Genomic DNA, 26,018 nt, shown 5'->3' with positions numbered 1-26,018 from the left:
TGTTTGTCCTCAGAGACCGCGGCTTCACTCAGGCGCACAGTGTCTAGACAGTATTCATGATCCATCTGTCTGGCACAGCCGGGAAGATGGCAAACTCGATTAGAATTGAAACATTTTCTCTCCCTCTCTCTCTCCCCGTCTCCCTGCACCAGCGAATCAGTATTCCAGCTCTGAAAATTACAATCATTGTACAGGTTTCTCAAAATAACAGTGCCAGACTTTCATTAACATTCGCACTAGACTGCTAAATATTTTAAGTACCATGCTGGAAATGTTCCATCTGAAACGAGTGGCCCGCAGCACATCATTTGCAATGGCAAAAAAGAAAAGGAGGTAGAAAGGGGCAATCAAAATGTTAATAAAGTATTTGGGAGGGGGAGGATGCTGCACGCTGCAGAGACTGGTGTGAAAGGACAACGAAATTAATTTGCAGCTGTAAAGTTTTCTCGGGAGTCCTCGAACTTCTTGAAACAAAAGCCTCAGAACATCAAAGCTTTCCGGCATTCAGCCTTTATGTCTTCTTACTGTCCTTTACATTCCCCATTGATCCTGTTTAGCTGGAAAAACAGAAATGTGCTTTCATGCCCCAATTTGCATCCAAGGCTTGCTGCAATAAGCACTCCAGAGAACTTGGAATGATCTCAAGCACAACAACAAAAAAAAAGATTAAAGATGTAAAAACCACTTAATCTGGTCGCAGAAGAATAGCCAAGGGTCCTTTCTGATCTCAGACATCTATGAAGAATATTCGGTGTAGCCGTTAGATTAATTCAATGTGTGCTTTCTCAAGACTCCAAAAGAAACAAAAAAAAAAACTTTGAAATGAAAGAATAAACCAACTCTTGTGTGGATCATGATTATCGCGACTATTTAATATAGGTGAAAACTTGCATGTCAGAACAAGAAAAAGAAATATGTGAAGATCTAACTCAAGTCTGAAAGTCCCCATCATTTACACTTATTTCTTAAGTGTGGCATACCTCACAAAGGTCACACCAAAGAGGGCTACATGAAACTCCTTTGCTATTCAAATCACATACAGAGGATGCTGACATGTTTTGAGGCAGATGTTTACCTGTCTTATGAATGAAGCATAAAGCTGTCTCATGAGCATGCTGTCACTTTCTCCCTTTATGATCAATACAATCTGTACTGAAGACCTAAAATCTATACCTGTGTGTGGAAAATAAAATAACAGCTGCCCCCAAGCACTTGCGTTTTGCTTACTACTATTGTAAAACAAAGCTTGGCTAATACATAAGATTTCTAGTTTTATCTGATGGATCCTTGAAAGTCTTTCACCGCAAAATCACCCCCCCCCCAAAAAAAAAAATACACAAAACTGATAATCTTATTAAAAATCTACCCCATATTTTAAAACACATCTGTTAATGCGAGTGGAACTGCTAGAGACTAAACAAAAATGACCCAAACTAAAAAGAACAATTCAGCCAAACAGGACAGTGTTACTTCTACTCACAGTTGAAGATGCCAGGAGGTGGGTGCTGAGTTACCATTGGACAATTCTCTTCGTCGCTGTTATCCCCACAGTCATTCAGTTGATTGCAGATTAATGAGCCAAGATTCAAGCATTTGCCATTGGTGCAGGGGAATTTGCACTCTAGAAAAGAAAAACAGAGTTTAAGACCTAGAAGCCTATAATTTTGTAAAGTATAAAGTCGGTCTCATGCTCCATTTTAGATTAAACAACTATTTAAAGTCGCATATCTAAACAGTTATCTGTAATCCATCGACCAGCTAAAACAGGTTTGAATATAGCCTTCCTGCATTAAAAAAAGTTCAAAAATAGATTTATACGAATAGAACAATTTTATCCAATTCATAAAACATGGAATGAAGTTCACTAACTTTCTCAAAGGCATTTTTTTCCCCAAGACCACTTTCTAATCTCAATGACAGCTTGTAGCCTAAGATTAAATTTAATATTAATCATGCTGTACATTGTGGGCAAAAAGATATACTGCAATACATAACACCGCAAAATCAGAATGCTAAAGGGATTGCACCAGAAGACAAAGGAAAAGGTCAATATCTACAATGGAAGATGCCAACTTTCCCAGTGCTAAAGAAAGAACTGTCAGCACTGGGTAGCTTTAAAAACTGATGCATTGTTATACAGAAGCTAGGGCAGCTCCAAACTTATACAATCACTAGGAGCCAATAGCTCATTCAGCAGAAATCAAGGAAATAAGAGTTAGACACTCTGCTAGGATATTTCAATGTTGAATAGGAAGATCAGAAAATTATACATCAAAATATGTATCACAGGTTAAAGGGAATGATACCGAGACCTTCACAAGGAGCATAGTTATAATGTCTAGAATTGAGTACAACTTCAAAACAATGAGATTTTAATAGACAAAAAGGATTTAGAAAGGCTAGAACTACAACTAGGAAAGCAAACAAGACGGTTAATAAAACTAAAGAAACATTGTTAATTCTCAACGATGAATTAGGAATTGGCTGAGAGGAAAAAGCATACATTTTAAAAGGTATAAGCTCCGAGAAGATTTAGACCAGTGGTGTATCACAGGGATCAGTTCAAGGTCCCTCTGCTAATTTTGATTTATATAAATAGTTTATGGCATAGATAAAAATTGAATTAAATATGGAAATAATGCAGAAACAGGGAGCAACATATTGCAACAGAGGCCAGGCAATATCAAAAGGCCATGGACAAAAGTAGGAAACTATACATCAAAGTGAGCTGGGTGCTCATGTAAATGTAGACGTCGCTGTGTATAGGGAAGCAATGTAACAAAAGAGGACGCTTTATTATAAACACTAGCAACAAAAGGCAGCAGTGTGGAATTTAAATCAAGGGAAGCTATACTCAAACTTTACAATGGTACTAGTAAGCACTCCTTCTGAAGGGGCTCATTTTAGTTCACAACACCACAAACAGATATCACACCCCTGAGAAAGTTCAATGTTTCTTAGTCTTTAGGGATGTTGGGTGAAAGGAGCTAAATATATCTTTAGCCTATAACAAAGCTAAATTAAAGGAAATGATCCAAGTACATAAAATCCTAAGCGTACAAAACTGGTAATGAAATAAGGATGTAATGGCAACCAATGGGGATTTCTTTAAGGACAGAACAGGAACAAGCTTTCCGATATGGTTGGGGCCATAACCCTGGGCTTGTTCACGGAAGAGCTGGATAAAATTTTAGATTCATAGACTGCTTGCTTGGAACCTTCCTCATGTTTTTAAATTGCAGGGCTATCTAAAAAAAATGCCAATTACACATCTGATTCAGGAATTATTCACATTTTGCTTTGCTAGAACTATAACAGCCAACAGATGCATTTCAGTAAATTTTTCCTTCTGTTGGAAAATGTTTGTACAGTATTATAACATTAATACCCATATTAAAACACTATTTTCATTAAGCTACTGAACAGGCTAAGTTTCAGAGCCTATCTTATGATGTAACATCTTTCCATGGGGGGGGGGTCCTGATTTATTCAGGTCAAGTTGCACTTGAAAGGACATCACACCACATCCAAAACCAACTCCCTAAAATAACAGTTTGGTCAAAGCAGTGGTGTAGATTAGTTACCAAGAGGAAAGATGGAACTTTTATATTAGACCATCTGAAAAGGGTTTCTAATTTCCTTTATTTCCAGTACAATACCTTTCAATAAGCAGCTGAAGCACTAGTGCAAAGCATCGCTGAACTAGGATTGAGCTGTTTATTCACCTTGTTTAAAAAAGTCAAAGCAATACCCCACAATTCAGTCTTTTTTCCATTAGGACTGCGACATCCTGCTAGATGCGTTTGACACAAAGAATGCTGTGACAACACTTGCATCTTTCACACCACTCTGTATGGAAGAACGAACAGTATCAGCACATCTGCATATTAACATTTCTATAAATTTGCATATCCAAGCATAATCTTTTCATAGATTTATATAAAACAAAGGAGCAACATTTACATCAGTAGCATTTACATATATATATACACAGTACCTTATGTCTATTAGTTCAGTATACATCAGCGTTTTATTAAAGCAGTAATGATGCTTGTTAATGACACCGTCTTCAACAGTGCTGCAGCCCACTCACAGACACAAAGGGAAATTAATAAACAAAGTCTTGGCAGTTTGCTCTTTCCACTGGTTCATATATCAAAGGTTTTCCGAATCCCTACTGCTCTCACAGTGTCCCTAGCGTCTCCTAAAATTGTAGCCAACTGCAGCAGTTTGCAGCACGGCTGTCTGCAAACGCAGTTTCACCCTGACCGCAATGGAATCTGCTGAAGGAGTGGGGACAGGAGGCACTCTGATGCAAGGCCCTCCAAGGCTGGACTTACTAGGGTCTGCTGCTGTACAGGGCACAATTTACTGCACAGGTAGGATGACGCGTTAATGCTGAGAAAACACAAATTTTAGTCCAAGAAGCACTAAGAAGGGAAGATGTACAGTATATAGGTTCTTGTTAAGCAGGAATAGATAGAGCAAAAAAAAATACAGCTTCACATGGATATTCAGACAGCACCAATCAACCATATCAAAAATCATCTCATCTGAATAATGAAATTAATTGTTAGCAGCATCTAGCCACTTGTAATTATTTCTCAAATCACAATAACCAGTTACTTTTTTGGTTATATGGGCAACAGCAGTCCTGTAATTTGAGCAGAATTTATTTTCTTGATATTTCGACAGCACTGCAAGCTTTCAGGCCGGAGTCCCTGATAGGTTGTCAGCATGATCAGCACAGACATACGCAGTGGTATACATTTTGTATGAGAGCACATAACACTGCTTTAAAGAAAGCCTCTGTCCAGTCAGAACTCCCAGTCCACCAGTGAGATGTTTGCTATCTTGGAGAAATACGAAAGAACATGTTTAAAAATAATTTTCTTCCAAGGCCACTAACAGTCTGCCTGAAAAGCATTTACATCGAGTTGACTTCAATTTCACTTGACAGGAAACTTTTGTTCAAAATAAAAAAGTGAACACTGATTAAAGGAGACCAGAAGAAATAACCAATCCCAAATAACCAATTCTCCCCCAAAAAAGGGTATGCAGCTAACTCTCAGAGTACTATTCTAAATGGATACTCAATTTTCATAAATATAAAAGATGCCATACCTTATTGCATTTTAGCCCTGATAACTAGATACTGAGCATCAAACGAAACAGATACTTTATAACTACAAAAAAGGCTACACAATTACCAGGAGAATTAGTCTTTTTCCAGTAGCGATGTTTTATTGAACAGACATGACAGGGAAATTCATGATGACCAAGATTCAAAATGAATACGACTGATAAACAGGGGGGCTACTGTAAAAACAAGCTACAAGTGTGTGAAACCAAAGCTGGAAGAAATTCAAACTGCACATCTACAGTGCATAGAAGGAACCAGATTTGGGGATTTGTCACATTCCTCTCATCAAGCCTAGACAAGAAAGTACCCGTTCAATGCTCAGAGCCCTCAACACCATATAGCATTTCCCCAGCAAGCAGGGCATCCACATCATCACTGACATGTACTCATCTTGCAAGAAAGCTGTTTCACAAATGGCACTGGACATGTGGTGTCCTGCTGGAACGCTGTCATGCCAGGGTGTGCAGCAAGTGGGATCTCAGCACGTGATCAATGTAGCGTCATTCAGTCAGACTGCCATCAATCACTACAAGTGGAGTCCTGCAGTGACTAGACACTCTTGCCCAGACCGTGACACTTTGACCTCTCCATTGATTCATCTGTTGTACACAATAATCTGTGCCTAATTCTACACATCTGCCCCACAATCACTAATGCCCTTGGAGATGATCCACACCAAACAATCTGATGCATTGCTAAAGAGGAATTTGCTCCATTGCGGACGAGGACATGTAAGGCAACAGTTCCGCCTGCAACATACTGATGGCATAAAAGCATTGATCTCCTGGTAAGCAGGACATCTTCATCCTTTTGTTATCCTTTCTTGATTTTCACCACACTTCTCCCACCAGTCAACTCACTAATGAGGTGATTTAGTGCTTTCACAACAGGGTCACTCAAGTATATCATGGCTAGTCATTAACGAGCAATTAAAATAATGCCAAAGTACAGAATCAAAATTGAGAAAATCCATATCTTTACCTAAAATGTCCAAACATCCATTTTACACTCAGCATGTCACTGCCGTCCTGAGGGTCTTCCCCCCCCCCAACTACCAGACCAATTCCTACCAGTCAAATGGACCTAATAACACGAGACTTTTTTTTCTAACAAGAACAGCTTGTACTTCACTTGTCTAGACAGAGTGGGGGAGAAAAAAAAAAAGACAGATCCAATTCAAAGAACAAACCAGCACGACCATTTCTTTCAAAACCGCCTAGCTCTCCCACTTCTGAGTGGCAATTAGTGCGGCCTCAGTTGCTCGGACAGACTAGCAGGCTCTTGCTCACCCTGGAGCTGCAAAGTGCCGAGTAACAAAAGCCCATCTCCTTTAATGGAGACCAGCATCTCTGCGCTGCTTGTTAATCCGAGGCAGAGGAAAGGGAAGCAGTAATGGCTGAGGAGGGGCAGGCTAAACAGAGCAGAGGATGCCATCTGCTCCACTTGCAAACGGACAACGCTGCCGTCCGTGTGTAGCTCCTGCTGGTGCAAGGCACCGCAGACCCTGTAACAAACGGATGGAGGCGCAGACAGGGAAGGTGCTCGAGGAGATGCAGCAAGAGAGCAATCTGACTGAACCTGCCAAGCACACATTCATGAGTTAAGTTGGTTTTGCATTTAGAAGAAAGCAAGGCAAATAAGTGCAGTGACTGGCCAAAGGAGAAAAACAGTTGGCTTCAGTTCACTCCGTAATTGGGAGTCTATAAAGGACGGAGACGATTGAGAGTTTTTAAGGGATTCTTCATAAACTATAGATTTTCTAGAATGCTTGACATGCTTTAAATAATGAATAGTGAACCTATCACATAGACTAAGAAAACTGAATTGCATCAGGCCTAGCGATTATAAATGATTGAAAAGAGGAACACAAACGTGGACATACAACCAAAGTTTTTAGCAGTACTGCAGTCAAATACCAGGTGTTTGACACTGGACATAATTCGTGTACCTAGAAACCCTTATACAACAGATTACAAAGCCACACAACAGATATGCTTGGAAGAAACCAGAGATCAATTCATTTGGCATTATCACTTCTAATGAAGAACAATGGGTTACCAACACCTTTGAAAGCACAAAAAATTGCAAGTGCACTGCGGCAAATCCACACAGATGACGCCCATCGATGATGTCACACAGACATGTCAAGAAACTGAAGTGGCAGAAAGGCCTTTCAATCAGACTTAGCTGAAGTACTCTGGAGATAAATTATATCAATTTAGTAATGAGTCAAAACCAAAGTAACCAGTTCATAGTAAGTCTGATATTTTCAAGTTAAAAAAATGGCACAGAATGAAAGCACAAGGGAACACTGGCAGGAGGCTGCACCGCGGTAAAGTGCAGGGGTCTGACTTATACACCAGCAAACCCGCAATGACAACCTTCTCGGCTGTGGGTGATTATCACCCCACACCCCTCCTTTCTGTCTGAGCCCCAGGCCCCCAGTTGCTGATAAAAAGGCTGCAGCTTTGCAGAGCTCTGTAATAAATTTGCTGCAGATGCATTTGTGGAGCATGAAGGATTCAAGCATCTTTCCCGGCTCTCGTACTCTCGAGGCTTAACCAGGATAATTAAGCATGTCTGAGACTTGCTGAGGTGGCAGATTCAACACGGAAAGGAGAATGTTCTCCCCCAGTGAGAAGAACCACCTTCAGGCTCTGATAAAAAAAAACGTTGGAGCCGTCTTTTCCCCAACAACTCGGCCAGCACTCGTCCTTCCCTAGTCGTGTTGCAGCAAGATTTCAGTAAATACCCATTCTCTGTCACCACAAAACTTTAACAGGGATCAGAAGAAAAAAAAAAACAAGAGATCGTCTGGGATATCAGATTCCCTCCAGATGATGCACATTTGTTTTTTTAAAAGAAATGCTGGCTGATCTTGCACTATAGTTAAAATGGACTCAAACTCAAGAAGATTAAAAAATTCCTGCAAAAAGGCTCTGAAGTCACATCGCCAGAACTCACAAAAAAAAGACTGATTCTTCTAAAGCTTTGAGTAACTTTTAGTTGAGCACTATACACGTATAGTCTTACACCCATCTGGGTTTTATGAGTAGACATTCCAGCCTCTTCTTGTTCAGGATTTAGGTTTGTGCTTTCACTACAATGTCAAAATATGACAGGATGACAACTATGGTGAGTTTTGGTAAGCAGCCACATGGAATGATGGTAGCATTCCAGTAGCCAAAGGACATATCTTTACTGCAGACATCAGTATTCACTTCCTGCCATTTCAAGGCCATAAAGAAAAACAATCGTGTCACTGTACATACAGCACATAGTATGATTTTGTTAATTACAAAAGAAATTTAGTATACAGTAACATGGACAGTACCAAAACCTGGAAAGGAGGTGGTTATAGGGAGGAACAACTACCTGTAAAGGGGTATTGCTAGATTTTGTTTACATTTTTCTTTGGACTTGCAAGTTTTCCCAATCTTTCAGAAAATAATACATCATTCAATATTAGTTTCGAAATTCGTAACAATGGTCAAGTGGAAGCTTCCTGAAAGCTGGTTTCACTGGACAACCTGATGGCCCTGTTCCACAGAACCAGATCACAGGAAAACAAGGCAAGCAATAGGAAAGTGGCCCAAAGAGGAGAAAATACTAACAATGCACGTTCTTTAGCCAGTTTTATTTCCAGCTACAGTGCTGCCTTACTATGCCTAGGAGAGTCTGTGGCACCGTTTCATCTGCTGAGTGTATCCTGAACCAGGAGACGTGCAACAAAATAAGGAAATGTTCAGGTCGCCCACAGAGCAAAGAGTGCCTACAGGACAGACTCTGTCTTGTGGGGGGTTTAGGTCCTTAGTCTGAACTATAGCATGAAGACAAGACGTTTCGCCAAGAGAAGGTGAACACGCATACATAAATGATATCCCACCACAGGTTGTTTCAAGAGTCCAATGGTGAAGGGCATGAGAAATTAAATTCCTGATTCTGAATGGACTGTTAAAAAAGTCAACTGCCAATTCTAAATTAAAAAAAAGAATATTTGTGATCAACCAATATTCTCTGTTTTTATTCTGAAAAAGGTTAATTTGTGCACTTAGGTCTAGCAGCAATTCTATGTAAGAATTCACAAACTATGAAGGTGGCAGGTTAATTCCCATTATCTGGATGTTTTCCTGGGCACCAGCGTTCAAAATTCATTAGTGACTGTTTAGAAGCATTAAACTACAGTAAACTGAAGAATTAATTCTACCTCACCACACCTTCCCTTACACTGTGCATACAAATATCAATATCAGCCTCTCTTCCACCACAAAAACAGACATTATTCCAGTACATGTTTAATGTTACACACAGTTAGCAACAGATTTTAACATGTACTCCTGAATGAAATGTTACTGTCGCATATATATATATATTCCCTGGTCATTTTAAGACCCCATTAAGCACCTGTAATTGTACTTGAAGGGATCATCAATGGCAAACTGCGATGACTGCCTGACAGAGGCAGCTGAACAAGTATCCCTCCATTCATGCGATATTCTGCTATAAAGGGGTTAGACGTTTACATCAGCAAATGATCAATATTAAGGCAGGCTATAATCCGACACCCTTTGAGGCAAAAGAATCACAAAAGCAAAAGGACCTGCGCAACTAGCATAATTTTAGAATAATCAAAAGTCACAATTAGGTAGGAATTCTCATTGTCTACTTGCAAAGTCTGAATAACATGAACACAAAACAAACAGCTGTAGGCAATCAGCTCAACAGGACAAAAAAGAGCATGGGATTGTAACTTGACAGCAGGGTTCTTATGAGCATATTTATATTACCAACAATATAGCCACCAGTGTTTAGATTAAAGAATGACTAAAGTTGGGTTGGATGCCTCTTGTAAATTTACAGGGCGTACGTAAACAAATCAAACGCGAGCGGGCTGCCAGAAAAGCAGGAAATGTGACTCATCTGAACATATTCCGATACAATTGTCGGACTGCAGGATCGCCTTCTGCTATTTATATGCCAAAATGCTGACACAAACAATATCCGAAAAGGAAATGTGACAGTAGAAAGGCACAAACCACTGGGAACCAGCTGTGAAAATGATTAATCCAATAAGGAAATAACTAGTTGTATGTCAACACTTTTGTTGGTTAACTGGGCAGCAGAAACAAATGTTTGCCATAAGTTATTTCGTATAAGCCACACAAGGGAAAAACAACTTTGTAGAAAATTAAGGTGAACAAAAATTCACTCTTGCCTCACTGGAGTACAAGAGATTACTCTTTTTTGTTGCTTTTCATGCCTTTTAAGAAAAAAATCTGAAAACAGACTGCACAGGCCTTGCATTCACACAAACCAGGGGCATATCAAATTTTGCACCTGTCTGATACAAGTGCAAGGTAAGTATCAAAGCACAACTAGACTTTCATTACTGCCCATTTTCAACAAGAAAACACCCGAGATTAGCAGTGTTCATCCCGGAACTGTTCACCCAAGTTGTTTTCTTCCCTAACAACTGCAAGAAAGGGACAGTACCTGCAACTCAAGTCTCGGGAGTGAACTGTTGGAAAATTACAGCCCCTGTTAGACTTTAAACTCGATGCAGTTCATCAAAAAAGAACAAGCTGAGAAGCAGATAAAACTTTCAGCTGGTGATCCTTCTCCAGGCATCAATACAATTGCAGGTGAACAATAAATTTGAGGATAAAGACCTTTTACAGAGGACGGAATTGACCAGCTGGAACAGCAAGCATCTTGCCTTAGCATCTCCCTCACATCTCAGCATTACTTCATATCCATGGGAAGGGGCAGCAGTTCTATTAATTTTGGATTATTATAACCTAAGTGTGTTTTTAGAGTGCTGGAAACTATAAGCCACTATAAAGCAAAAGATTACTGTATAATGGTATCAAAATACCAATATAACAGCTATTGAATGAAAAAAACAATTCAAAGTTTTTTTTTTACATTCAGTACATTCTTTGGGTGAGGATGGTTTGAAAGATTAGCGTATGCATAGATGTTACCGTTGGAACTATACCTTTCCTGGAACAAATGGGGTAAAAAAAAAATCCAGCAGGATAGTGCTTCCAAAGTGAATAGATACAATTATTTAAGACAAGTGAGTCTCAGAAGATCACAGCATTCGCTGAAAAAAAATACCAACGATCAAATGGCTTCTATATATAAAGAATCATCTTTTTCCACAAGGAGTTTCCCCAGGATAACCGCAGGATGATGTCTTTCCTTTTAAGGAAAGGATGATATATTTTTCCCTATGCACTCTAACAGTAAACTTGGACCCCAACACTCATGGAAACTGCTGCTCAGGAGACCTACTGACTTCTCTCTCTCAGCACTGCCAGGTAGTGCCCAGGAAGACATGAAGTACACGTCATTAACCAGCCTGGCTCATGTAACTCCCACCTTTCAGCACCGGAATGCATCATTTGAGGGAGTGGGGTACTCCTGTTCCAGCTGTGTTAGAGACTGCAGCCATGCAACCTTTTATTATAGTTTTTACATCTCGCAGGGACGAAGTACTCGATCCCGAGGGGCCGCAGGGCAATTCGAGGTATCTTTAAAAACACGTGGTTGAAAGAGGCAGTGTACAACTTAAGAGGATCTTCAAAAACATCATACAGCATATTTTGACTAGCACCCTGACCTCTCTACCATTTCATCATTTCCTTCACACAAACCACTGTTAATTACTACATAATGGAACTGCTTGCGCTGAAAACTAAATAGAAAGTTGCTAAAGAGCTGGAAAAAGTGTTAGACTGCTCAACTTAAGATAGTAATTAGCTCAATTAGGCAGGGGAGATCTCAGGTGGCAGGAAAAACCGTGATCGGTAGCCCTTGAGGACGGGAGATACACTGTTTCAATGGGGTTCCATGCAAACACTGAACACAGAAGAGGCCTCCCCAGTGTCTTCATGAAGTAAACACACACAGTGATCCTACTTAATATGCTGTCCTCTCAACCTGTCTCGTTTGGCTGCAGCGCATTCCATTCCTGGCAAGGGAGCCAAGCAGAGGATGTAGGGGAGATGGACAGGGGAGTTGGAGAACGAAAGAGGAAAGAGGCGAGAGGATGCCTTCTCTGTCCAGGCAGAGCTTTAACGTTCTTCCAAAGAGTGCATTTTCAGTCTGCACCTACAGCTACAGCACTGGCAGGCGTGGTCACCACAGCCCAGTCACAGGGTGTTGTCTTTTTTTTTTAGGAAAGTCAAAGCACCAAAATAAAATGAACGGAGCCCCTCAAAGACCAACCCTAATTAAAAGGGTGCTTTGACAGCAAATAGCCGATTTAATGTCCTACATTAAGAAAATAAAAGATACTGGTCTGTGCAATACTGTCATTTGACATCCATAACAGCTCAGAGCATCCCACAAGCACACTCACTATTGGAAATGATTCTATTTCTAGTGCTATTTGTAATTCTTCTTTCAGTCTTGTTTGAGTCAAGGAAAGCCACTTTATTGCAAAGCTGGAGACTAAATTAAAAGGAAAATAAGCACTGACTTAATACTTGCAATACTAAACAAATCCTACCATTTCTTACTGTAATGTACTGGCTAAATTGGCCCCCGCCATCAACGATCAAAGTCTTAAAATCATGGGGTTAAGTCCTCAAAAAATCCAACCCTAGGAACCCATAGTCACATTTCTCCTATCACTAAAACAGCAGAAAAATGGGTTCATTTCTACTTAAAAAAAATATTTTTCCCTTTTACATCACCTGCTCTTCCCCATGTTGTAAAAGGGTCTAACCAGGGTACAGCTGTTAATATTGCATCCATTATAACAAGACATTACTGTCATAAGGACAAACATCCCTTCTGCTTTATCTGTAAACAAGTTAAGCGATTTCATTGATCTGACCGGGAAGGCACAAATTAAAATGTCTTCATAAGCAGTCTTCATCTTCATTATGAAACTCAATCATTCATCACTGATAAAGATGCACTATTAGCTCCAACACCTTTAGGTCCTAATTGGAACTGTCCTCTTATTTGCAGTACTGACACTGGAAGGCAAAGAAGGAAAGTGGAGAAACCAGGGCTGATATGCAAGTCAACACAGTGCTGTCTGTGAAGTCATCAACAATTGTGTTAAATATCTTTGCTTCCAACATAGAACATCTCATCATGAAAGGAACCTGCAAGGTGAACTATAAAAAATTTAGATTTTTTCTGATGGATGAAAATTAAGACCTATGCTGATACGCCAAGTGACAGCTTTAACTCTGTACTGTCAGTTCCATCAAAGACTTAAAACATTAAGATCTGAAGATCCGTCAGGCTACTTGAGATTCTCCAATTTAAAGACAGGTTTACCGATGTTTCCATTTTCTCTCGGGGACACACACAGGCCATTCCCCAAGAACGCATGCTGGATGTGGACAGCACGACTACTGGGTTCATTGGGCACACTACAACATGTACCATCTTGTCAGGGGAGTCTGGGAAGCACATCGGTGTGCAGTCTCCGCTGTCCAACTCAGCACAGTCCAGTAGGAGGTAGCCTGTACAGCTCCTTTGCTTGGAATGTGGAACAGTAAAGTGAGGTAGAACAATTGAAGAAATTCACAGAACATGTACACAGGCACGCTGTTAAGGTTCGCTCTCCCTGAGATACAAAGACTGCATACATGTCTTCTCTAAAACATCAGAAAATTAGCCTCTCAATTTAATCAGTGCTTAAACATTTTTTGGGGTTTACTGCATCAGTGTCATCTCCTCTAATATGAGAAATGAGTTATTTGCCCGACATTTTCAGCCCCACCTCCCCGATTTGAAAACAGGAGCCCAAGATCACAAAATACAAAAACGCTAGATTACTAATTTAAGTTTTTTGGTAACTTATAGAAAGCACAAGTCTTTGCTTAAACCTGTTCTAAAATGGCTGCACTGTACTCTGGAACAGGGCTATAAAACAAGAAGGCAGCCTGGAACTTTTCCTGGAAGCTTAGCTTTGACCACCTCATGGCTACTACACCTGAAACCCATAGACTGAAGTGCAACTGAAAAAAAAAAAGTCAAGCAACTACAGGGATAATCACAAGGGACATTCCTGGAAATAAAGATTACCTATTAGCCACTGCGGTATTTAACCTTGGCATTATTGATTCAGCTCCTTGTTTGCATATATTCCTTCACAGCAATCAAGCTTCCATGATAAACCCCTGGACAGGTACTGAACCTCCACAGTTCACTCTTCTGCAATTAAACACTTTATTGATAAAATGAGGCCTATCTTCATAAAACTAAATTCCACGAATATTTATTAAGTCACCAGGTTAAAAAGTTTTCTTAGAAGCAGTTTTAGGAATACATTTTATAATGTGGTATTCACACCTTCTATGGGCAACATTTAAAATGACAACAGGGAAGGCTACTACATCAAGTGTATCTCTAAAAAAATCACGTAACTACAGAGAATCACACCGGATATTCCTGGAATTAAAGATTATCTATTAGCCAAGGCTCATACAGTAAACAACAGTTACCTTAATTCCCCTGGAACATGGAAAGCAATGTCATAATGAAGTGCTTTTCAGTAATGTTCCGTTTACAATCTGACCACCTGAAATGTTCAGTGTACAGGCCAGGGGCAGGCCAAGCCCAAGTGCCTGAAAGACAAGTCTCTATTCAAATCACAGATTTTTTATTTATTTATATTGGGTGGTTTCTGACAGAGCAGGTTTTGCAATGATTTGTTCTCCCCCCCCCCCCACGGCGAAGACACTCCTTGTGCACATCTTCCATGTCACAATGTGAACAAGCTCTTTTTCCTTTTTGAGTGAGACAGGCAGATTTGCGAGTATGTGGAAACGGAGCGTTTTTTTCCTCTGGGCAGCTGACAACTTCCATAGCTTGAGATTCAAACTCTTGGAGAAGAGATCTAGCGATTACTTTAGAATGTTATAAAATTATAAAGTGCACAGAACTATCACATTTACTTTCAAATATTTGATACACACAGACTATTTCACTAACTCAAATGCTGCCATTTAACATACAACGAAGAATATTATGAAAACGGTGTTTGCTCAAAAAACATGTCAATAGAATTGTGTGACCTACAGTATGGTCAGTGTAATTGCATATGAAGTTAAAAATGTAAGTTATATTTAAAACACTGTACAACATGCATCTTTTCTCAAAACCTTAGTTTAAATTTCATGTATATTCTTCAGGTCTAAAAGTTAAATGTTTCTGATGTTGATCTATTGAAGAGTTTAATTTGAAAAATGACTTCCCATGTTTAACAACTGAGCATCTTCAACTTTTAGCTCAACCTGTGAAAGCCAGCATCATCAAGTCAAAAAAAATCTAAATTAAGGAAAATAAAATTAATTTATCTTCCCTCATCAGATTGACAATTCATCACACAGGACAACACTAGTACCATGCAGGTAGTAACTTGGCCTGTATTCTTTACCTTACTCTGCACTGGTCATTTTTTGGCAGTGAAATGTCAAAGCTTGCCAGCTACACTGCAAGCCGAACACACACAGCCAAGTTTCTTAAAGGTCCTTGCTGTAATACAGATGCATTTTATTGCTCCTAGAGGCTTGTTATGTACTAGTCTGGCAATTTAGAACTCGGTTATATAAAGCACAACACCAGAGCACATACTTAAAGCAACATCATCCCCAAAAACGCCAATGACATTAACGAGGTACCTGTGAAAGCATTTGTGGCCTGAAAGTCAGCTTCCTGCATACTGCTTTCCCCAGCAACGCCAGCAGTCCCAACTTTAACCTGTCCGCGCGGATGTCAGCTGCTCAGCAGGAAGTGGCCGTCTCACTTCCATTTTAGCTCACGAGTTCATTTCAGCCGCCCCCCCCTCCCTCCCTCCCCCCAGTTCCCTGAGCAGCCTCCTGAGCTCCTTGGGCACCGAGTGCGGGACAGAGGCTCCTCTCCCGAGTCGCTTCGCGCCTGCGGTCCGGATTATCCGCCCAGCCACATGAAGCGCGCCATGGCCGGCTGGAAATCCGCTGCAGCTGAAGACCTTCCTCCGGACGGGGGCTCCCTTCTGTGTGTGCTGTTCAGAACGCAGTGCTGGCCAACACGTGGTCTCATTCCCAGGGCTCGGTCCCACACGGCATCGTGCTGCTCGTCTCGCCTCTAAATGCTGTTACTCTCAAATCTTGGGCACAGGAGCTGAAAGGAATAAAAAAAAGGCACATAAATGAACAGATATCCCCAAAGCCGTTACACTCGTGAGGAAAACTGGCAAATGTGACTCGGGAGGGGTGGGGGGGGACGCAGGTTCGGAAGCCAGACAGCTGACATTAAAGGGAACTTTGAAAAGGCAAACACTGGACTTTTTTCATACACAAGATGCAAAACGTGACAGGATAGCACTTTGAAGTCTAAAGATAAACAGGGCTGGAGGTGGCATGTATCTCTGAACACGAAACCATTTACATTTCAAAAGCAGCATTTGTCTGGAATAAAAAGGCACATTCAGCAAAGGAATACATTACACCGCGCTAGTTAGAAATCCGACGAAAAAATTAAACAGAAGGGTTTCTTTGCCAAGAATGCAGACAAAGCAAACACGCCTGGTCCCTGGCGGAGATTCTAATGACATGACAGATTTTATTTGCTATTCTTTCATTGCCTTCAGTCACAAAAAATGCTGCAACTTCCTTAGATTTTAAAGTCTAATTACATAAACGGCAACACGGTCAGAAAGAGAATTACCACAGATTATGGGTTTTTGATACGCTGAGACTGATCGTTAATCTCTGGTAATTCCCCCTGCTGGAAGGCCATTTATGTATACAGTTTTACAGATCAAATGTAAAAAAAATAAATAAAAATCACTGAACTTAACACTTTCAGAGGCACCGTCACTAAAACAGAATAAGGAAGTGTTGAAGAGTTGCAGTCTACCCCAAACCATGTTGCAGTTACTAAGGATGTTACAGGATGAACAACCACTATTTCGCAAATAATCCACGTAAAATATTGAAAATGCATGAGCTAGCTGGACAGATGAACCTCTTTGACTGTCATCCTGCCTTAACATGGCAAGCAATCTGCTCTAACTCCCCCCCCCACACACACACACTCTCAGTGGGCTTTCCTACCAGGGATGTGGAGAGCTGTTCTTACATAAACGCACAAAGAAACGAGGAAGCCGTCCGAAGAACATGATGGAAGTGAAACAATCACCTGCTCTATAAGCAAAAGAAGCAGGTGTGTAGAGAAGGAGCCTTACCAACAGCAGCAGTGGAAATACAATTGGAACTTTTTAAAATGTCTAAAAAAAAACTGGATGTATTAAGAACCTAATTACTTCACATTAAGCATCAGGATCAAAACACAGATGGTTGCAAAGGTATAATGTGCAACATTTTAATCTAGATATATACTTTAATGCTGACATTAAGGTACTGTACTTGGCTGATACTTTCAGATTTATTCTATTATAGAAACTTTACAGTAGAATTATATTTCCAATAGATTATTTTTTCTGTTGAAGATCTCAGGGTCTCCTCCCTGTAGATATGTCAGTACAATATTATGCATTATGGAGCAAAAATTAATTTCTGACAGATGTCCCATAACAACTGCTGAGATTGATTTCTACAATGTTCACCTTTACTTTGTTTCCTAAATTGGGATCAGCAGGTTTTGAATTCAATGAAAGCATCACTGCTCTTGGCCAGTGTGTGTCACTACTGAGCACTGTACAGCACGCCGAGCAAGCAGCCTGAAGGACAGGTTGTGCTGGTCTATACGTTTCTGCACAGCAAGTCAGGAGATCCTGTTACGCACATATACTAAAAATACATTAAGAAACAGATTACAGTTCCATTTAACCCCTTGTTCTCTTAGGTTTACTTCCCTGCTTATTTTGTATATACTAATGTCACGCAGAAAAATCTCTAATCACATAGATGGATGTTCTTGACTTGGGTGAGCAGCAACTCCGATATGAAATGAGAAACATCTGAAAAATTAACCCCTTTCCTTTGTTAGGTGCATAGGGGTCTGACAGATTGCAGATTTCTGTAACAACCCAGACAAGATGAAAGTGCCATTTTATCTTAAAGAGCACAAAACTACCTGCAACTGACATTTTTGTTAGTCCCTTACACTTCATGTAGATGACATTCCAAAGAAAAATCTAAAAAACAAACGAGGATGCCAAACCACAGGAAACACACCATCGCTGCTGTACTTTAGTGTAGGAACTTCCTGCTAGAAAGGTAAATTTGCAGACTTGGGAAATTAGGATCTCCTGAAACATGCAGGTACATGTGACAAGGGTGAAATGAACATGAAATGTCCCAGGTCTAAATTAACTTAACGGCGCTTAATTGAAGCGCTCTCAGTTGGATGCTATGAAACAGACACTCCAGAATCCAACCATGGACTTCAACACCCTCACCTGAAAAGGAGTCGTATTCAAAATCAATATGGTACGGACACCAAGAACTTTAGAGAACCGTATGCGTATCCGCTGGGTCCTTGGCCGAGTAAGATAACGTAGACTGAGGTAAAGATGCGTTAAGATGAACTAGAAATACCAGGAAGAAAAAGAATCGGTGAAATATGTTTGGAGCCCTGCACACTGCACACCTACAGAGTGCTGCCGATACTGTTGTCTGACATCCACCCAGTTTTCATTAGAATTGCTGGCACAAGCTATCACCAACATGAGCCGAACATCAGCAGTAAAACTACTGCACTTGGTACAAGTCACACTGACGAAAGGCATGAGACGGCAGTGTCTGCAAGTCAGACAAGATGGAGAATCTTGACCACACTTTTTAAAAAGCTAGATGGAATGACTTGCCATCCTTTGTCACCTATCCAACTGCAGGAAGATAACTGGTCATGTGACAACTTAAAAGCCAGGAAGTGACGGCCTGTGGAGTCCCGCAGCTGCCATGTGCACTGTGTTGCCCCAGTAGGAGAAGAGGGCAAACAAATGAGACTACTTGGATTAACATGTGGACTGTGATTTAGGAAAGGGTAAAGCCCTTTATCACTGTGAGGTTAAGCAGCTGCCAGATTTGCCAAAAACAAAACTGTAGTAGAAGAGCACTCAAGTAATTCCATTCATTACATCCAAGAAAAAAAAAAACAGCACAAGAATATCCAGAAAGTGAAAGTGGTACCACTGTGTTAAAAGAAACATCAGCCCTTGAATAAGGGAGCCATTTTGATCATGACACCTTTGGCAACAGATCTCTAGCTCTATGGCATCCGGCAAAAAGACATTTAGAAGCAAAGAGTACTTACAAGTAAAGCATTCTAATGGGTCTTGAGGCCTCTCTCAAGATGAGGCAAATTTGAGCTCATTTGTCTTTATTCATAAAGGCAACTTACAATTAAACAAAATACTTAGTAATAATAAAACAGCCAAGATCCCCAGATGTTTAAACTCTAAATAAATACACATGCAATCTAAGAAACATGAACAGAATTATATTGATTAGCTGAAGGAAATGGCACTGCAACTCTGCCTTGACCCTCATTACCAGACAAAAAATAAACATACCAGGAGATGCAGTCTCGAACCATCATATGTTAGGCACACCCACGAACACCAAAGCAAAAGCACTTTACCTGGGCTGACCCACAAAAGAGGTTTTACAATATAAAAGATAACCTGAGGGTTAAAGCAAACTAAAGGTTTTTAGAGTTCGTTAAACAGCAGTGTAAATATCAAAGTTATGTTGTGCTTTACAAAATGTCCTCATTCAGCTGGTTATAAAGAGATCAAACCACAGTGCAATAAACTTACTTCAGCCAGCAGCCATATCACCCTGCAACTCACAACTGGCAGCCCCACTGAAGCTCAGCAGGTGTCAGCCTGGTCAGGACCTGGATGGGAGACCTCCTGGGAAAAACTAAGGTTGCTGCTGGAAGAGGTGTTAGTGGGGCCAGCAGGGGGGGCTCACCCTGTGGTCCACGTGGGTCTAATGGCCCAGTATAGTGACGGGGACACTATATTGTAAACAGGCACCGTCCTTCGGATGAGACGTAAACAGAGGTCCTGACTCTCTGTGGTCATTAAAAATCCCAGGGCGTTTTTCGAAAACAGCAGGAATGTCACCCCAGCTTCCTGGCCAAATTCCCATTGGCCCTTACCAATTATGGCCTCCAAAAAAACCCCATCTCTGAATTGGCTTCATCTGTGTTCTCCTGTGTGGTGAGCATTCTGGCGCACTATGGCCCAGGTGGGGCAGCACACTGGTGGTCATGGGGGGGATCCCCATTACCTGTAAAACGCTTTGAATGAAGTGTGCCCAGAAAAGAGCTATATAAGTGTAAGCAATCATGATTTATTTCAGGCCTTGTTTTCCCACTAATAGAATATGGACTCCAGGATTCTTCCACACACTGTGAGAGAGTTCCTACATCAGAGTTACAGTGCAACAGTTTTCCAACTGGCCATAGGAAGACTTATCTGTAAGAGATTTGTTTCAGGACTTGTGTACATCAAGGGAACATGCATCCAACATTATAACAGTGCCTTAACACTCCTCTGAAAGAGCTCACCTCGCTTGTAACTGAATTATTTGCTCCGCTAAGCAATCAAAGCATATGCCAGATTAAGAAAAAGTTTCTTAAATTTATACAGCCGGACACTCCACAAAAGGGTAAAACAAACCCAAACTCCCTCACGCCCCCAAACACCATACAAGGGGGATTCAAGACTTACTTCGTATGGTACTACCTACTATGGATCAAACGTATATTTAGAAATTTTAAATGTGGATCTGATTTTTTAAGGCAGAATTTGGATGATCTCAAATCACGTCCCAAGAAATGGCATATGTAATGCAAGTGCCTACTTCCGATTAGTAATGGCTGTTAAGGGTTTACAATGATCAGCTTCATTCAAAACATCACCTGTAAAGGGATTATTATAGGAAACAGGAGAATGAACACTTATTTTCTGTGATCTCGCCTTTCTACCGGACCCCTATATTTTAAATTACACGTTTAAGGGGCCAAAATGCACATCGCCAATGTCCGAGAGGTGCAGCATTATAAATTTAATCTTGCGCTCTTCCCCCACAGCAATACCCATTTTCTCTTGGAAGAATCCTTACGCAACTAAGCTAAGAGGGACCTTCAAAGTAAATCACAGAGAAAAGGTTATAGTGGCAAAATTATAGTGGTTACAGTTTTACGTTTTGTAAACTATGATTTTCCATAGCACAGACAATAAAGCTTTTTACATTTCTATCTTTTTAAATAAGAGCCGTTCTTAATGCACAAGTATTTGACAGTTTGTGTGATACACTGCCGTACTTGCTTGATTCATGTCATTTGCTTTTATCTCCCTAATGTCTCTGCAGGCAGTCAGCAGCTGCAAGACTGCATCTTAATAGCACTTTGCTTGCAAAGCTATCCATTTCCAGAACACGGTTTAAAATTTTTAGGAATCCGTGTTCATTACCCAATCTGGCCCTGTATAAAAAACATTATCGAGAACGCTATCAGTCATTGGTACAAGTCTAAAATGTTGCAAATCACTTTTCCCAGAACGGGCAGGATAGTATCCAACCTAAACAGCTACTAGCCAAGATAGCTGAGCAAGTATATTGGCTCTAACGCATCAGAATTACAGTTCGGCATATTTGTGTTACTCAGTACTTGAGACTTCTCCTATTCTAGTTTCAAGAGCTATCTGCAAAATATATTAAGTGTCATGACTCCAAATTCAAACAAAGTGTCACCCTAAACTTCTTCAAATTGTTTTTTACATCACTTTGCACGGTGATTCAGAAAATCTGTGCTGCAGAATGTTTTAATGCAATAAATCTAATATTCCTGTCAAAATAAAGAGCTTCCAATTTAATACATATCGTATGCATTGTTTTATGCATTTACATTGCTTTTAGAGCTTAATGCAAATAACTCTGCAATAAAGTTAGCCAAGATACAAGAGACAACCATAAATTACAGATTTGTTATGTTCTCTTTTCAGTTAGACATTTATTGAACATTTATACTTTTCATGTCTATACCATTTTTACAGTAAAAGACATTTAGCAAAAACTCATGTATGTCCTTTGTTTCAGTCCTTCCAGTTATATTCCACTTGCACAAAGGCAGAAGGACTAGCAGAACAGAATGCATCTGTACAAGTCCCTTCTCCTTCATTGCTCAATTGTTGCCCTAAATGTACTGCTGTACAGTTTCTCTGAATTTATGGGCTGCTTAGGAACCAAGAGATGTCCAGATTTAGACCTGAAAGCTCTTAATTTCTAAGAAAAATCTTTCATCATTGATTATAGCTCCCAAACTTTTCTAAAAAAATATTTAAGTGTTGATTCTGGGGGTAGAAACTGTAATCCATCTTAAAGGAAATCGTTCTTTAGATTTTAAAAGTTTTTAAAGACCAATGCCTATACAAAAGAGCAGGCCAATTTGTCACATAGGGATTAAGGAAGCACAAAATAATTGACAAAGCACGGAAGAGGAAAGCAGCAGAGGTATGATTTGTAATATTCCTGATCTACTCTGTGTCACACTGCTTTCCAGCGAGGTGTGAAAAAGCTGACAAGTGTAATCTGGCCGTACATCACGGTTATTGTTAAAATGTCAAATCCGGGTTAAGGAATAGCTGAAAGCAGCAGATTTTCTAATACTTTCCAGCTTCACATTTCCGATTAATCAAATACATCCAGTACAAGGTTGTCAGCGCGGTCCTTTTTCAAGTGTAAACATTTCTTCCTGCTACCGTGTAAAAACACAAAACAAAGTTCTATGAAAACAAGTAAAATCGTTTCTGGAAAATGACAAAAACCAGTAATAATAATTGCTTACGCTTATATAGCGCTTTTCTGGACACTCCACTCAAAGCGCTTTACAGGTAATGGGGACTCCCCTCCACCACCACCAATGTGTAGCATCGACGGCAGCCATAGTGCGCCAGAACGCTCAACACACATCAGCTATCAGTGGGGAGGAGAGCAGAGTAATGAAGCCAATTCATAGATTAGGAGGCCATAATTGGCAAAGACCAGGGGGAAATTTGGCCAGGACACCGGGGTTATACCCGTATTCTTTTCGAGAAGCGCCCTGGGATTTTTAATGACCACAGAGAGTCAGGACCTTGGTTTTACGTCTCATCCAGCGGCGCCTGTTTTACAGTATAGTGTCCCCGTCACTATACTGGGGCATTAGGACCCACATGGACCACAGGGTGAACGCCCCCTGCTGGCCCCACTAACACCTCTTCCAGCAGCAACCTTAGTTTTTCCCAAGAGGTCTCTCATCCAGGTCCTGACCAGGCTCACACCTGCAGAGCTTCAGTGGGGCTGCCAGTTGTGAGTTGCAGAGTGATATGGCTGCTGGTCATTACAAATGTATCTTGTAAAAAGGAAATTGGTTAGAGTGGTTTGGATACACTCGGAATAACTAGCTGGGGTAAATGGCTGCAGGTGTTCTTGGTAGGTGAACAGAACGCAAAGAACATGTGAGCTGTCTTCAGAAAATACCATTGGCCTGTGAAGAAAGAGCACCACACAGAGGTTCCCTGTTAGCGAAAATAACAGTCTCGTGCGTGTGGTGGCGTTATAACTGCAGACAGCCAGAAAACTGACAGAGCCAGGAGGAAGGTGAGAAGCACACATAAGGTCAGCTTAACTAGGACAAAAGTCAAGCTGAAAAGGCGACAAGCATTCGGTCTGTCACAGCACCTATTTTCACATCCAAAAATCCAACACTTGTACTGTGGAACTTACTGTACTGAGTCAGTACAGCAGAAGAACTGTATACCGCTAGCAAATGGTAAAATGATACTGTAACAAGTTAATACATACTGTTGTACAAAGCTTGTTTAAAATCAAAGACTTACTGGACACGAAGCTTACACATACACAAGATGCTGATTTTTCTTAAGCCCCTTTCTTTTCTAAAAAAAAAAGACAGCTTATGTGGCACAACTTCATTCAGAAGCTCCTGCAGATATGAGCTTTAAGATGCAACACTCTATCCACGTGCTTTTAGGAAGCTAGACATGCGACCACTATGCGGGTGAAATAAACCAGCGTTGTTGAATTCGAGTCAAGTCGCGGGAAAGTCTACTTTTTTTTTACCACAAACAAAACCCAGACAGAACTCCATTTTTAAGGATTTAAGCAGACAAGCTGGAGTCAGTAAATGGAAAGTCCGAAAAGAGCAACAGTTTTTCATGCCCAGTAACACGGCTTGGAACTCGCAGCTCATGGCACGGACGCCGATTTGAACTTCATTCAGAAATTCCCGCAGATGTGACCTTTAAGATGCAATACTCTTCCCATGCGCTTCTGGCCAGTTGGACAGCTCATCGTTTGTAGCCCTGAGATGTATAAAGTACCCACAAGGGTGCCTAAGGGGGCACAACATGTCTTTCTTTTTTTTTACCCATCAGGGGTGCCCATTAAGAAGCGGAAACCGCAGGCCTCCACAAACGTTCCTACAGTGGCCAGGACAGAGTATGATATTAATTAAGCTGGAAGACTACCGGTTAAAAAAAGCACACCAGTAGTGCTGCCTTTTTTTGAAGGATGCTTTAGCTGACATCCCCTTTTCCTGCTGCCCCTCTGCCCTCAAGGGTCCACAGAGATGGGCAACTAACCTTCCCGACCATTTTCTCTTCTGAAGCAACCCTGCCTAAGCCCCTAACATTGTGCTGGTAATCAATCACCAAGACTAGAACAAAAACACAACAGGAATGACTACACTGCAATGAGTAATGTGCAGTACAGATAAGGAGGCTTTCTTAACCTGCACTGCTGAAGTATCAAAAAATGACAGAGCGCAAAAGCTTTTTTCCAAGGCACTGCTATGACATCCTGCAACAAGCTAATCATAATTCAGTGGTACTGGATGTGCTGAAACCTTCCACTCCCCATCTTTTCTTCCTAAGACACCATGTCTTATAACATGTACAAAAATTAGCATTCCCTGCAAAGCCATCTTCACAAATTGAGGTCTACAAAATGAACAGAAAAGTGAAACAATCAAACCTAGAAGCTAACATGATAATTCTGCATTTCTCATCAAATCTAACATTTAAATCTATCACGCATCTAACCAAAAACACTGATCCAGCAAATGTAATTGGTACAGAGATTAATACTAGGTGTTCCACTTTCTTTCAATACCAATTTACAAGAAAATGTAATGAATCTTAAACTGGCATTTTAGCAAAGATGTAACTAAAAAGCAAACATTCAAAAGTAAACGGGCTGTGTTCTTCACAAACCATCACTGGCTGGCTCAGGACCCAGAAACCTTCTGCAACTACTGATGTGGGAATAATTACATTTAGAAAAATCGCAAAGTTCCAGGCAAAGAAAAAACGTTCAAATGTAAATGCTAAAGATTGTTCATTCCTTTATCAAGAGGGTTGGTAATTATTTTTCCCGAAACATGTCAATTGCATTTCATGCATCTTAAATAGAGCCGTTTCTCCAGCAGTTACCTCAACGTACAATTGTGCAACAAAGTGGCCGAAGCTACGGATTGATGCTGACCGATGTAACAGACTTTTGCCATAAATTCAGGGAAAAGGACTTGCGATTCCCTTGTTGATCACAGCACACTTAGAGGAAGCTTATTTTTAGTTCTGTGGTGCTATGCTTAAGTCCAGTAGCAAAATTTACTTAAATTTCAGGTGGAATTCATCCTTGTAATCCCACGTGAATATTAGTGTTGAAGATTTTTAATGCTACTCAAGTATATTACAAAAGTATTTCGGCTCCATATGCCTTGCTAACATTTGCTCTTCAAGTACAACAAAACTAAGACTTAATTGTACAGCATGCCTGAATTATAGTGGAGCCCTTTTACCAAGTCACATAGCAAGGAATTGTGCTTTACAAACGTGATATACAACCGGGTGATCACTGGAACGATCTGAGCAAAGCCCCTCACTCCA

General features: G+C 40.6%; 1 protein-coding gene across 3 annotated transcripts in view; it reads right to left on the bottom strand.

Annotated features, from left to right (window-relative positions):
- The window catches only part of ldlrad4a (low density lipoprotein receptor class A domain containing 4a), a 90,414-nt gene that overhangs the window by 46,389 nt on the left and 18,007 nt on the right, over positions 1-26,018 (bottom strand). For all 3 annotated transcript variants that reach the window (XM_015357988.2, XM_015357989.2, XM_015357991.2), the window contains exons 2-3: positions 15,796-16,276; positions 1,481-1,621 (exon numbers count right to left, since the gene is read on the bottom strand). In XM_015357988.2, coding sequence (XP_015213474.2) covers positions 1,481-1,621; positions 15,796-15,835 — 181 coding nt within the window. In that variant the 5' untranslated portion in view covers positions 15,836-16,276. The remainder of the gene's footprint in view (positions 1-1,480; positions 1,622-15,795; positions 16,277-26,018) is intronic.

Source organism: Lepisosteus oculatus, chromosome 10, assembly GCF_040954835.1.
Source record: "Lepisosteus oculatus isolate fLepOcu1 chromosome 10, fLepOcu1.hap2, whole genome shotgun sequence".
Classification (NCBI taxonomy): Eukaryota; Metazoa; Chordata; class Actinopteri; order Semionotiformes; family Lepisosteidae; genus Lepisosteus; species Lepisosteus oculatus.
This window is presented reverse-complemented; position numbering and strand designations above follow the sequence as displayed.